The sequence below is a fragment of the Gossypium arboreum genome, chromosome 5, assembly GCF_025698485.1.
Source record: "Gossypium arboreum isolate Shixiya-1 chromosome 5, ASM2569848v2, whole genome shotgun sequence".
Taxonomy (NCBI): Eukaryota; Viridiplantae; Streptophyta; class Magnoliopsida; order Malvales; family Malvaceae; genus Gossypium; species Gossypium arboreum.
The window spans coordinates 23,688,039-23,702,275 of record NC_069074.1 but is presented as its reverse complement, the minus strand read 5'-3'; the positions used below and the strand labels follow the sequence as shown (position 1 = coordinate 23,702,275).

Below are 14,237 nucleotides of genomic sequence, written 5' to 3'. Positions count from 1 at the left end.
AATGCCACATGTTTAATATCAACGAAGAATAATTAGCCAAGTTCAGTAGCGTTAATAGATAAAATTACCTCAAAATAAAAGAGAATAATCCAAATAAAAAACAATGAAAACCCAAATAAATGACGGAAGGAATCCAAAATGAAGCGGATGCGAAGCAAGGCGAGCAGCTGAATTCTTATAATTTAAGAAATCTTCCGACTAAAGCTGATCATGGGCTGGGCGGACTGGCCCAGCCTGAAGGCCCGCCCGAAAAATAGGAGGGTTTGGGTAAAAATATAGGCCCGAAAAATGGGCTTGGGCAAAAAACTAGGCCCGTTTAGAAAGCGGGCCGAGCCTCAGTAAGATTTTTTGCCCTACCAAATTTTACCAATTATATATTAATATATATATTTTTATTTTATTTTTAATTATTTTAAATTTTAATATAACTATTTTTATTATATTATTAATTTGTGTATTGTTTTAAGAATTGTTTTAGTATTATTTTATTTGTTTTAATATTTGTTTTATGTTTTTAAATATATTTGATTTATTATATTTTAAATTTTTTATTTAATGAAATAAAAAAATTAATATGGGCCAGGCCGGGCCGGGTTCGGGCTTAGTAATTTTATTTCGGGCTGGACTTGGACAAAATTTTAGGCCCAAATTTCGGTCCGGGCCGGGCTCGAGCCTAGTAGACAGGCCTAAAAATTTATATGGGCCCGGCCCGACCCAGCCCATGATCACCTCTACTTCCGACCATCCAACATTTACATCACATACACAGTGAGTTGAAACTCTAGAGTTGCGGAAATGGAACACTTGCAGGAGTTTAAGAAGAAAAACAACAATGGAAACCGCAAAAGAAAGTCCCAATCCCATTCCAATGCAGGCAATACTGATCGCAGGAGTAACACACTAACCTTCCCTCTGTTAATGGCTGCCGCTCTCTCTCACTCTCATACTAATACCAATACTCGTACAGTTGTGAAGGATTGCTTAACCAAATTCCTTTCCCATCCAATCCAACCCCACGAAGCCACTTGTATTCTCTCCCTTTGCCCTCTCCTTCTCCGCTCCAAATCCCCTCACATCGCCACCCTCACCGCCCAATTTGTTGGGGCGGTTTCTCTCCTGTCCTTTGAAATGAATCACCAGGTCGTCTCTGACTTTCACACGCTTAAGGCTTTGATTTCTTTGATACCCACTTCTCGAAAGGCCGTCTCCATGGCTGCCTGCGATGGCCTTTTGGATATTTGCTCTACTTGTCTGGGAAGACAACGGTTGCTCCTTTTCTCTGCTTTGGGAACTCTCATGTCAGTATTTTCTTTCTTTCTTTCTTTTATAATTGCCCAACGAGTAATCTTATTGCAATTATTTACTTTGCTTTGCTTGTATCACTCATTCATGTTATCACTCCTATTTAGACCACTGCAAACTTAGTGCTACTACTGTTTAGACTACTGCAAACTTACCGTGAGAGCAAACAAAAATAAAGTAAGTGGCTGTCTATATTTAATACTTTGAACCTTTAGATGATAGATACAAATATGTGGAGAAATATTGGTGATAAACTAAAACAATAAATTGACGAATGCCATTGAGGGTGGTTGCAGTGCATATTTAGTTTTGTTTAGGGGTTTTACGATGCATGGTATGGTATAGATGATGAAACTAAGAAACGTGAACCACAATTATGTATGTTCTTGTTTTACATTGGCATTGTGCATAAACAAACTCATATAGTCAGTTGCATAGCTTATTCACATAATAATCAGTAAACATGTAGTTAGATATTCGCTTAAAACTTCATTCTGATGTTGAGAAATTAGAATTAGCCATTTAAATTCATAGAAATGGACAATGCCCTTTGATTTGGTATTTATTACTTTACATTTACTGTAAAATGGGGGGGGGGTGATATAGTGAATAAATGGCATATGCACTGGCTTATATAGCCACAAAAATAAGTAAAGTATCTTCAGCTTAAAGAGTACAATAATAAGCAAAGTGTTTTTTATATTTCCTCTGAAATGTAAGATTTAAGTGACTAAAACATATAATAAATAAATTTTAGACATACATTGTTTGGACTTAGTTTCTTCTTATTCTTGCAGAATGGAAATGTTACAAAGCAATTTAACTTCTTTTTCCAAAATCCTTATGGTTTCACATTTATATTTTGAATGGCATGTTTTATCAATATGTTAGAAGAAGACTCCAATTATTAATTTGTCCCTTCGTTTTCCCCCTGAAAAGATGTTGTTATAGGCTATATGTATTTGCATATATTGCTCTTAGGTTTGTTAAAAATTATAACTTGAGGTACTAAATCATTGCTAGGTTTGCATTCCTTGAGGTTCAGGGATCATCAACACTGATTTCTTTAAGCACTGGAGATGATGTAAATATTGCTTCTCTCAGGATAGGCTTTCAGAAAGGTAAACTCCCAGTTTTACTTCTTAATGCTGCCATCATTCTCATAAACACATGCAACATTGAGCAACTAAGAAAGATCCCGAGCAAACTATCTGAATGTTTTTCTGTCTCTTTGAAAGAAGTGTGGAGAGAAGCTCACAAAAAAAGGATAAACAGTGATATTTTGGGAGTTGGTCAAGGGATGAACTTATATTTCAGCAATATTACCATCAGTGATCTGGCGGAAAGCATTTTTAGGCTTTCCATTAATGTTGATCAATTTCCAGCCCTTATGTCCAGTAATATTGTTGAAAGAAGAATATTTTGGTCTAGTGAGGATGATTTCAAACATTTCATATTAAACCAGTGGGAGGTCTTACCTTGTGTTGTAAGAAGGTTCTCAAGTGCTTCATTGGAGGTGGATGAAATATTCACATCCTTTATGCAATCTCTTTGTTTTAAAGATTCATTCCCTTCGGTTCTTTCTTCTATCCTTCAAGATCTAATTTCCTGCTTGCCCATTGATTCAGATGAGTTAGACATCCTTAATTTCCTGATGGAGGTTAGAAATAAATTGGGATGTCCTCTTATCAATGAACAAGACATACGGGTTCTAAGAACAGATAACCAATTTAAACAAGAAGTGCACTTTTTTCAAGAAAATTCAGATTCTTTCCGTGTCAAGACTCCACATGTTTTATGTTTAGATGATATGTTAAAGTGTCAAGAAGCATATAATGATGGTTATACAGTAGCTTTACGTGGAATGGAATTCCGCTTTGAAAGGGTTGCCCTTATTGCAGACAGATTAGCTTCAATCTTTGGTCAACCTTCGGCAGGTGCCAATATGTACTTAACTCCACCTAATTCTCAAGGGTTGGCTCGTCATTATGATGACCATTGTGTATTTGTCTGCCAAATTTTTGGATCTAAGCAGTGGAAAATATTTTCTCAGCCAAATGGGCAGTTACCTCGATTATATGACCCTTGTAACATTCTAAATAATGAAACCATTGATAGTACAAGAGACTGTTATAACTTTTTTCTTAATGAAGGTGATGTCCTATATATCCCCAGGGGTTGTCCTCATGAAGCATGTACACATTGTGATAAGCAAGATGGATCTGTTGGGTTTTCCCTGCACTTAACACTTGGAGTTGAGGTTGAACCTCCATTTGAGTAAGTTAACTTTTGATAAGTTTTTCTTAAATTCTGTTGAGTCAATGTATAGGCTCACTACCATGAACCATTTTGCTTTGCATCCTAAATAATAATGCCTCTTCACTTTTTATTGCTTAATGTAGATTAATCATTTTAGGTTTCTGAGATTATCTCATCATACTAGTGTCACATGCTATCTGTATATTCTAGGACAGACTGAAGCTCACTCCACTAGTTTCATTGTGATTTGGCTAGAAAAATATTATTCACTTTATCATCAGATACATAATAAATGCAATAGGCATTATTGCTGCTTGGCAGATAATTTGGCCTAAGAGCTTTAATTTCTTGTATGATGTTGTGTTAGATTTTCATAAAGGTTCCATATGTATTCTCTTTCTTTGCTTTACTTTTTGTTTATTTTGTTTTCTATTTTTTTGCGCTGTAGTTTCTTAAAGATTACCATATATCCATGAGAAAAGAGTGTGTTAAAAGAATGAGGGAATAATTTATAATTGTAGACGAAGTTTTGCTGGTAATAATTTACTCAATTAACACAGGTTTTATAGCATTTCTCGTTTTTGGAAAATTTTTGCAGTTTGTCTACTTTGTGGGAGAAACAGTGAAAAATGTTAGCATTTAAGATATGACAAGTTATTACTTAAACTCTCTGAATTGAAGCCGAGATTTTCATTTACTGCTTGTCTCATCCAAATTGTAATCATGTGCCTCGAAGATAATTTTTGGTCTTTCATGTTTTATATAAACTTGAACAACACTTGTAACTTGTTTATCTCATGTTTCAAATAACTATCTTATATCATATATACCACACACCACTCCAAAATCCTTTTTCTTCATCTGTTTGGAAATTTTGTATGGGAAGTAATTCATAGAAAAAATTACCATTTAATAGTTTGTTGGTGATTAGGTTCCTTTATTAGACAGTTGGCATGTGATGTAGTCCCTGTTTCTTGTCTTCAGTTTTCCTCTTGTTGTGCACATGGCAAGGATCTAATTTCTTATTGAATGAGCAACTGATTGCAACATGTGCCCGGGTGATAGTTACCTTCTGATTGGACATTTTGCTGCAAAAGAAGCAATATTGAAGCTTTTAGCAATAGAAAACGACTGATGATATGTTTGGTCAAAATGAGTGTATGTATTGGTTTGCCATATCATTTAATTTGGAGAACTTAGGTTTCTATGATGAAAAACCATTGGGTAATTCTTGGAGTTTTTCAATTTTTCTTTTGCATACCTTCTTAGCTATTGTGACAAAGTTCTATTTCTTTTACTTGATCGCCCTTCTTTTAGTTATTTTAAGGTCAGGTTTGAATTCGGTTTTAAAGCAGGCACCTCATCACTTTTAACAAGATTAGAAATTCTAGTTTTTATCAGGTATTAATAATTGGACTTTTGTCAACTGAACCACATGGGTAGTGGCAAAGGACTTGTATTCGAGTTTTTAGTTTAGACCATTCATGAGTTCGATCTTTGAACAACCTCTACCCCTACCCCTATCAAGAAAAAAAAATAAAGGATGTTTGTATTTACATTTCGTTTTCCAGTTTTCATTGTTTCTAAATTAATTATACACTTCCATGATAATATAGGTGGTTCTTGCTAATATGAAAATAACGTCCTTTTTTCCTTCTCTTTAATATAAATTCCTACATAGATTAAAAATGATTTTGATTGATTGTGGTGACCATTTAAAAGTTGATAGTTGAACATTGCATGTGGAATGACCCATGTTGTTGACAAAATTATTTAGTTTAGACTTCAGACATAGTTGTCCGTGGGACATTAGGACAATTTATTTGGTCTATGTCTCTGGGCATCTCTTGTATATTTGATCTTGTCATGATTGAGTTTATGATGATTTTGAGTGGATCGGATTCATTAAGTTCGATTTTTTTGCCATAATTCTATAATATGACGGATCTTACTTGGATGCTATTTTAATTTATTTCTCTTTTGGTACTTTCTGTTTCTTTGGGTTAGGGGAACTCCAGACCCTCCTAATTGGGGATGCCGGCTGGAACATATGCTATGCTATGCTTGGCCATATACATATTGTATTACTTTATAATGATTTATTTTACTTTAAATTAGAATTCAGTTTTATGTGGTTTGGCAGTTGTAAATTTTTATAATACGACATTAGAATTCATACACTCTTTCCTTCATTTACGCAGGTGGGAGGGGTTTATGCACATAGCACTGTTTTGTTGGAACCGTACTCAACACCATTGTCATCCTTCGTTAAAGTCATTGTCTGGAATTTTAAATGTCATGTCAACCAGGCTTCTGCATATAGTTATTGGTTTAATTGGTAATTCTGATCCTGCCTTCCGTAAGGCATGCTTGGTAGCTGCTGCTTCTTCGCAGTCAAATACGAACAGCTGGCTTGATCAATGCCAAAGAACCATTTTCAGCTATTTGATCAACAAAATTAGCCGAGAATCGAGGTTCCAGGAAGCATTGAAGAGTGTTGAAGCAGCTATTGAGAGACATGAAGACCCGTTTCAGCAGATCAAGTGGTTACGATATCTGAACCAAGAGAGGGAAAGTGTTGAAGGACATGATTGGGATTTGGATTGGGATGTTGGATCAACAGAGATTAAAGATATATTTGCTGTATACGTTGAATACAAAGAGATGGCCGAAAGGGTGTTCATGGATGTGAAATCGAAGTTCTGTAATGAGGTATCATATGATGACGTTACTGCAAACTATAAGCTATTGCATGAAAAGTATGAGGAGGTTAGAAAGCAGTATATGAACGGAATGTTATCTCTGCATTCTATTTGATTGCATCTGCATATGATCTATATTATGTTATACAATGGAAGTGATTTTTCATCTTATCTTGTAAAAATCTCCTCATTCGTCTCAAGTTATCAACCATCTTTCTCTTCGCACTTTATGTGTAAACCTAGTCGCGCCAAGTCGAAACAGTGAGAAAGTCGAGTTAAATTCAACAACCATTGCTTAGAGACCCGATTCCTGATTAATTGTATTTCATATTTTGAACTTTGAAAATAAAAGTTGAACTATTTGAATTTGCTTCGACTTAGTAAAGAAAGTAATAGAAATCTCAGTAAATAAAAACTCAAAAAACTAATAAAAGAGAAAAAATCAAACCATGTATTGATTTCAGATGAGGTACATATTAAGCATCAATGCAGTGTGTTGCATTGCTTATACGAGAGAAATAAAGGCAAAAATAAACAAAAAAAAAATTAAGGCTTAGGATGTTTGGGGGTTGGAGTTGGATGAGTAGTGACTCCATGGTAATCTAAGTGGTAATTAACAATCTCATCATCCATATGCCCATTAGAACCTTCCCATGATGAACCATCAGCCACCTGCATTCACATCATTCAATTCCTTTCGTTTCAGAAAGAAAAAAAGAAAAACTTAGCCATCTTCAATCGCAAAACTTCTATAATTTCATAAATAAACAATGTTACCTTTGCTTTGGGATATATGTATTTGTGGTGAGGTAATGACATCCCTAGTGATCTCCTTCCTGTAAGCAGGATGGAAGAAGAAGAAGAAGAAGAAAGTAGATAGAAAGCAGCTGTGAAGAGACATAATAAGATGAAATATGCAGGCCTAGCCTTCATTGTGTATTTGCAGAAATAATGAACTTTTCTATGTCTCTCTATGTCTATATATGTAGGATGGAATGGAAATGAGTGAGTTGAACATTTAATGTATATATATATATTTATAGATTAGGAGATTTTAAATGGAAATGATGTTGACAATTATTGTTGGAAGGGAAGTGAGGGAGTAGGGATTGGGAAAACATGTGGGAGCCCCATCCCCCATCATTGTGCTTGCTTCCGAGACGACTAGGATTTCAGACTTCCAAACTCTTAGACCGACCAATCCAAAGCTCCTCCACCACCATTTGTCCCCTCTTTCTAGTTTTATATCTTCATTATGTATATATATTGTTACAAGTTTCCCTAGTGATTCACATAGTAATGTAAGAAATTATTAGTAGAGGTTGGAGAATAGTGGAGAATAACGAAAGAAATTCAATAAAATTAAAATAATTAGTGAGTGTTTGGAGTCTTTTTGGAGACGAAGGGATTTATATAAAGAAGTTTGACGTCAGTTCCTTATTAAATAGTTGTTTTGTCATATAAAGTGTTATCAATAGGATCATGGAATGCTCTACTAAGATGTGATTTGAGAAATCTCTTATATAGTCAAATATATAAACCTACATGATTTTCTAAGATACAATTATAATAATCAATTAACCCAGTGATGGTCCACATGAACATTTAACAAATCTAATAAGTGAATCCTTTTCAATAAAAGTGGTTAGTCTTAGCAATGAGGAAACTACTAAATAAAGTGATTAGGTATAACAATATGATTTAATAAAGAACAGAGCATAAGTAGTTGTCTTGAACATGGCTTATGTAATTTAAAAGAAACAGCAAGGGAAAGGGACCTAAGGGGTGAAGGGTCTATTAAGGAAAGAGAGGGGGGGTTCACGTGGGTGTTACAAGAGAAACAAAACAATTCAGCGTTGAATTATTAATCCAATGTTTTGTCTTCACCAATAAAGACTAAAACTCATTCCATCATATTTCTCTATCTTCTTTCTTTTTCGCTTTCACTCACTCTCTGTTTTAACCAAGATGATTTTCGTGATCATATGTTAATCCCAGACACTGCAACCTAATCTTGCTGCTGCAAATAACTAGGATGATCCAACACCTTTAGCTGATATGGTTCTTCATCTACTCTTGTGCAATGTTCAAATTATACTATTAATCTTTATACCGTGCTTAAGTTATGGGCTTAATCTTTATACTCTAATCTAATCATTTTTAATCTTTCTATTATTCGAATTTTGAAATTTTAGTATATCCAAATGGTAACTATTAAACTAATAAAATTTTATTATTTCTAAAATCTCATATGACAAACATATTATAATGCTATGTCAACTTACTATTTTAATATAATACTTGCAAAAAACGTGTTTTAGTTGAAGGATTAAGCTGACTACTAGATCGAAATTTTAATATTCAAAAAGTATACAAACTAATAGTAGAATTTGACCTAATAAATATAATTGTTATTAGTTGATTAAGGATTGAAATTTGAAATTTTAAAAATATAAAAATTAAAATGGACAAATTATAACACATGAATTAATAAAAATTGATATTTTAATTTAAATCAGACATGTCTAAACTAAAGTTTGAATAATAAAATTAGTATTATGGGTGAAATTTAATTACAAAATACATCAATGTTAATATAAAATATTTAAAATAATTTAAACGAATTATGAGATTAAAAAAGTTGGAGGGCAGTGCTAAGGACCCCAACACCTCTACCCCAAGCTGCTGTTGCTGTTGGCAATTACAATTTCATACAATTATTATTTATAAAAGCCTATATTTGATTGAATTATTAGAGCTAGGAGTGGTTGAATCTTTGTTTATACATATATTTGAAACACCTGTGTTTAACACTTCAAATATGAAGGAAAATAAAAATTGAACATACCTCATTCCACACAACAAAATTTGAGTGAGTATATGTATATTTATATATAATATATTGGTAGAGCTCTGCAAATTCCCTCTCAATTCACTTTAACCAGCCTTCCACTGACAATCAAAATTCTGGAGCTATTTGGTGGATTAAAAGGATCATATTTGAAATTAATCATTAAATTTGAAGTAAAACCATTGGCTGTAGTTTAGTTAATTTCATTTCATTGATACCACAGTTCTGTAGAGCCTCTTCTATTGAATGGAAACATTTTAATAATTTGGAACTGACAGAAGATGTATTCCTTGTTCATGCTATAAATAAATCCATAGCAACTACGTACATTTTAAAGAATGTATGCAATTCAACTTAATCAATCAAAATTAAAATTATCTAACAATTGAATATTTAATATAATATATCATCTAAATTCAAACAAATCCATAAATTTAACAAAAAGAAATAATTCTGAAGTCATTATAATTATTCACAAAAAATAACATCAAACGGCAGATCTTTTGGGGAAATCTTGATTACTATTAATTAGGTCCCTCAAAATTTTTGAAAATTTTCATTTTTCCTTTTAAGTTTTTAGAAAATGTTAAATTAGATGCCCTCAGATTTTTAAACTTTTATTATACCTTTTTCTTTAAAAATTTTAATTAAACTTTCTTAATTTTTTAAAAATTCTCATTAATCTCACAAAAATTTCAGTTAAACTCCCATTTTTAAAAAGAAAAAATTCCCTAATTTTTTGAAAATTTTACTAGTCCTCTCCAAAACTTAATCCCAAGATCATTAACATTGTTTTCTAGTTCTAATTTATAGTTTTTCTAAGCAAGAAATCAGACGTTGAGCGGTGATGCGTGAGATTCTTTCCTCTTGCTGGGCTGCCGCTGCCTGTGTCACTCCCCAAAGACAAGAGTAGGCCTCTAAATGAACAATGTTTCAACAAACAGTCCTCTATTCAATGTTCATCTGTTTTCCAATTTGTTTGCGTTCAATTCGTAATTAAAAAATCACTATCAATATTGTGTCTAAATCCAATTCGTTTTTAAATTAAGCGCATTTTGATTAGAGTAAACAAAACTGTTTACAAGCACTAAAACAACAAAAAAAAAATTTGAATATGCTCCTGAACATATTATATTTGAGTTCAGTTGGTTTAATAAACAAACCATAAAACCTTGCTTAGAACCTAATGAATAGAAATCAACCGCATTGGACATTCTATTTCAAGTAGAGGGTGCTTTTATAAATTAAATGGCAAACGACACAACACAAAACAAATCATTAGAATCCGGATATTGTTCATTGCTAAGTAAGGCATAAAATTAGTCATTCAAACTCAGACTCAAAGTTATGCTCAACCATTAGTTTCCCTATTTTAATACACATATACATATATGTATAAATATACGTATCTGGATGCATGCAAGCCCACTAACAATACTCAACACAATAAGGCTCATAAACCACATTCTGTATTGATGGATTAAGCGCCAGATATGACTTATATACAACAAATGCCATTAGGTGAGAAACATGTATAATTGCAGTTTCCAGTCAAACCATTCCGTGAAAGAAATATACAAGATTACAACGATCAAACCTGCCTCACCTTAAGCCCAACTTCTGAAGGTGAAAGAAGATGTTTCCTTGGGCTCAAAGGAACACTCCTAAACTTGGGGACGACAACCTTGAAAATTGGCAAAAATAGAATGTAGAGTGTGACCAAAACAAAGGGTGCCGCAACAAGCCATCCCAACAACTGCAACAATTTCCATAAGATGATTTTCAAATGTAATTCCATATTGAGAAGGCATGTTTCAACTAATGTACAATTACATAAAGTCCACAATCCCATCTTTTGATAAAATTCCATCACCTTAAGCATAAATACTCGTATTTATAGCATACAGGGTAAAAAGGAACCCTTTCCACCTCAAACTATACTACTGTCAGCAACTATTCGAAATATATATATACTAATGTCAACTCAGTGAACAGAGCAGCTTGTTTGAAACTACACTATAAAAAGAATGGGGAAACTGAATTACACTCTTAACTGAGTTTGTAAGGTGTTCAATCTACACAAGGGGAATAAAAGTTGAAGTACTTAGTTGCAAAGTTATTTTCTTCAGATACCAAATAGATAATTTCACTATAGTTCAACTAGAAAATATGTAATTGACCCTTTTTATATTATGCAACATCAGCTACATATTATGCAACCTAAACAACATATATCATGCTAAGCCATTGGCCAGAATCAACAATGAACATTGTTTGAAAAAGTATAGTCAATGAGGTGGAAGATCAAGTATGATGAAGTGGTTTATGTTCAGGACTAGCCTAGCATAAACTGAACAAGGAAACACATGTTAAGAAAATGCGTTCAGTCTTGCATAGAGTTTTACCAATGCTCTATATCTACAGGATAGCTGCAGACATGGGAGATTTAACTAGTGGTAAAATACAATTTAATCATACAAAATCATAATATCTATAATGTTACATAGGAACATATTAGCCACATCAAAAAGTAGAAGACAATGTTTTTCGATTTTCATCTTTAAAGTTCTTACATAGAAATGAACAGTATTACAAGCTCACCCAATCTCTAATTCTAGATGATGTTATGATACATGCCCGATGGATGATGTTCAACGAGATCAAAGAATTTCACTCAGAAGAAAATCAAATAAATAAATCTTTACAAAGAAAGTTTCCATGTTTTGTATTAAACATGCGTGCTGTAAGCAAATTTTCATTCATACAAGTTGAAAAAAGAAAACCATTGCATGGAGGCACACACGCTTTTTATCTGATTGTTGAGAATACAAGATATAGGTGAAGACATATTAACAAGTTAAGGCAAAGTTGAGAAAAAAAACTTAACAAATTCAGATGGCTAATTGATGAAACAGTAATTCATAAGTGCTACTATTTATTACCCAGACACCATCATTCTAAGGTCAAATTGGTTCAATTAACAGTTTATTTATTCAACAATATTGAAACTGTTATCCCTATCTACCATAAAATGACAATCAAATCTAAAAGATGAAATCAAATAAAGAGCAAGGAGTAACAAGTGACATAAGGAAGGAGCTGAAAATGGGCACTTACAGCATGGGCAATACTAAAGAGGAGTTCACTCGAAGCTTGGCCAGTCAAAACTTTCTTCAAGGCATCAGAAGTTAAGGGAAAATGAGGTCCACCAGATAACGCTTCCCCAAAGCGAAGGAAGGGCACCACCAAGCTAGACGACAACATAGATACATCCATAGATAAAACAAAGTGAAATGCAAGTAAATTAGCACACAAAAAATGGAGGGGCAAAAAAAAAAAAAGCTAAAAATCCAGAATGAAAAAAAGAAGAAGAAGAGTAAATCACCTCAACTCGATCGGAGTAGCCAAGAAATTAACAAGCATTACAGTTGGAGGATGGCAGTGAGATCCAAGCAACGCTATTGCCATCCCACAAAGCAACACCGTAACCCCTGCAGTGGCTTTTTTCGTTCAGATCAAATTCTCAATCAATCAAAAGAAAAGAAAAGAAAAGAAGAAATAGGAAGAAAACAACATTACCGCATATAGGGAAAATTCCCAAAGTAATTCCCAAGGCTGAAGAGAAGGCCAACTGCTTGGGTTCTGCTCCCCTGGAAGTGCAAAGCAATCAGATTTATACATAAAATGTAGGAATAACATTCTAAGCTAAAGCTTACTTGCGGAGGATCTGGATAAGGGGATCCACGATCTTTTTGTTGAACCAGAGCGTCAATGCCATAATGATAATAATAATAATAATAATAATAATAATAATAATAATAACCTGGGATTCTTTAATTGGGTTTTTGGGGAAATTTGCTTCTCCTTTCCTAGACCTAGATTTGAGACAGATAAACTTTTTTTTTTTTTTTGAAAAATCTTTAAATAATATTAATTTGAGATGAGAATTAAAACTGGAAAATGTGAAGAAGAAAAGAACAAGCCAAGCCACCGTTTTCTTCTTCGCTAGGTTTTATGAGAGACGGGTGATTGTGAAAATTCCACCACGTGATCCAGTAAATAAGACGCATAATCCCAACTCTCGGGTCTTATTGTCTCTAACCTTCAACAACTAACAATTTATTTCATGTCTGCTCCATCGCTACTAATATAAATTTTTTATGGGTTAATTTATCATTTGGTACCTCAATTTAGTTTTAATATTCAATTTAGTATTTAAATTTTTTACCTTAATTTGATACATGAGTTTATTTTCAATGTTTAACGTAGTAATCAGATTAAACAATATCGTATGACTTAACGAATATTTGACAAATGTATTTTGATAAAAGAATATAAATACTTAGAAAAATTTAAATATCAAATTAAAAAACTCAAACATTTTAATTTTTAAATTAAACATTAAAATTAAAGTAAGATATTTAATAATATATTCTTTTAACTACTTAAATAAACATTGATCATTTTAATTTCCTTTTATTTCTTTCCCTTATCATTGTTTATACAAAAATAGATTTTTAATTTAAACGCAAGAGTTATACTATTTTATTATAAATTAATAAAGAAATTAGAAAGAATATATTTTGAATTTTAAAAAGAGGAAATATTTGGTTAAAAATCCCTTCAATTCCGACTAAAATTGTGTCTTGAACTATAATTCAGATTAATTTTATTGTAAAAAGAAATCACTCTGTTGTCGACTAGCCCATGGAATATACGAACTCCTGCTGTTGTAACATGGCAATGTTAGCCATCTGTTAACCTTCCAACAACACCCGACACTTGTCTCTTCCATTGTCTTATTGTTATTACTTGAACGCAATTCATTATGGTAAAAACAAAAATGAAGCCAATGTCTTTGAAACCTCACTTGTCTTAACTTCAACTTGTCTTTCAAATAAATTTAATATTGCACACTATCAATTTCATTAAAAATAAATCTTAAAATTATACATTAATTTTAGTTTAATGTGTTATTTTATATATAAATTTTAATTTTGTCTAATTTTATATATTAAATTTTAATTTGATCTAATTCTTATAAATTATTAACACAATTATAGATGTAACATCATTTAATATTTATATATTATATACACAAATAATTATATTTATTTAATATA

At 32.5% G+C, this 14,237-nt stretch overlaps 2 protein-coding genes across 3 annotated transcripts; one reads left to right on the top strand and one right to left on the bottom strand.

Moving 5' to 3' along the window:
* Nucleotides 1-729: 729 nt before the first annotated feature.
* Nucleotides 730-6,629, top strand: LOC108479641 (uncharacterized). Of its 2 annotated transcripts, XM_053028394.1 has the most exons (4): nucleotides 730-1,298; nucleotides 2,326-2,423; nucleotides 3,456-3,579; nucleotides 5,763-6,629. In XM_053028394.1, the coding sequence occupies exons 1-4, from the start codon at nucleotides 796-798 to the stop codon at nucleotides 6,376-6,378; spliced, it is 1,341 nt and encodes a 446-aa protein (XP_052884354.1). In that variant the 5' UTR covers nucleotides 730-795; the 3' UTR covers nucleotides 6,379-6,629. The 2 variants fall into 2 exon arrangements, with proteins under 2 accessions (XP_052884354.1, XP_052884353.1); XM_053028393.1 differs by having other exon boundaries at nucleotides 2,326-3,579.
* A 3,760-nt stretch (nucleotides 6,630-10,389) lies between these two features.
* LOC108477245 (uncharacterized) lies at nucleotides 10,390-13,251 on the bottom strand. Its single transcript, XM_017779737.2, has 5 exons — nucleotides 12,831-13,251; nucleotides 12,694-12,764; nucleotides 12,500-12,605; nucleotides 12,232-12,364; nucleotides 10,390-10,870 (listed from the first exon to the last, which is right to left on the bottom strand). Exons 1-5 carry the CDS (start codon nucleotides 12,890-12,892, stop codon nucleotides 10,706-10,708), a joined length of 537 nt encoding a protein of 178 aa, XP_017635226.1. The 5' UTR covers nucleotides 12,893-13,251; the 3' UTR covers nucleotides 10,390-10,705.
* Nucleotides 13,252-14,237: the final 986 nt, after the last annotated feature.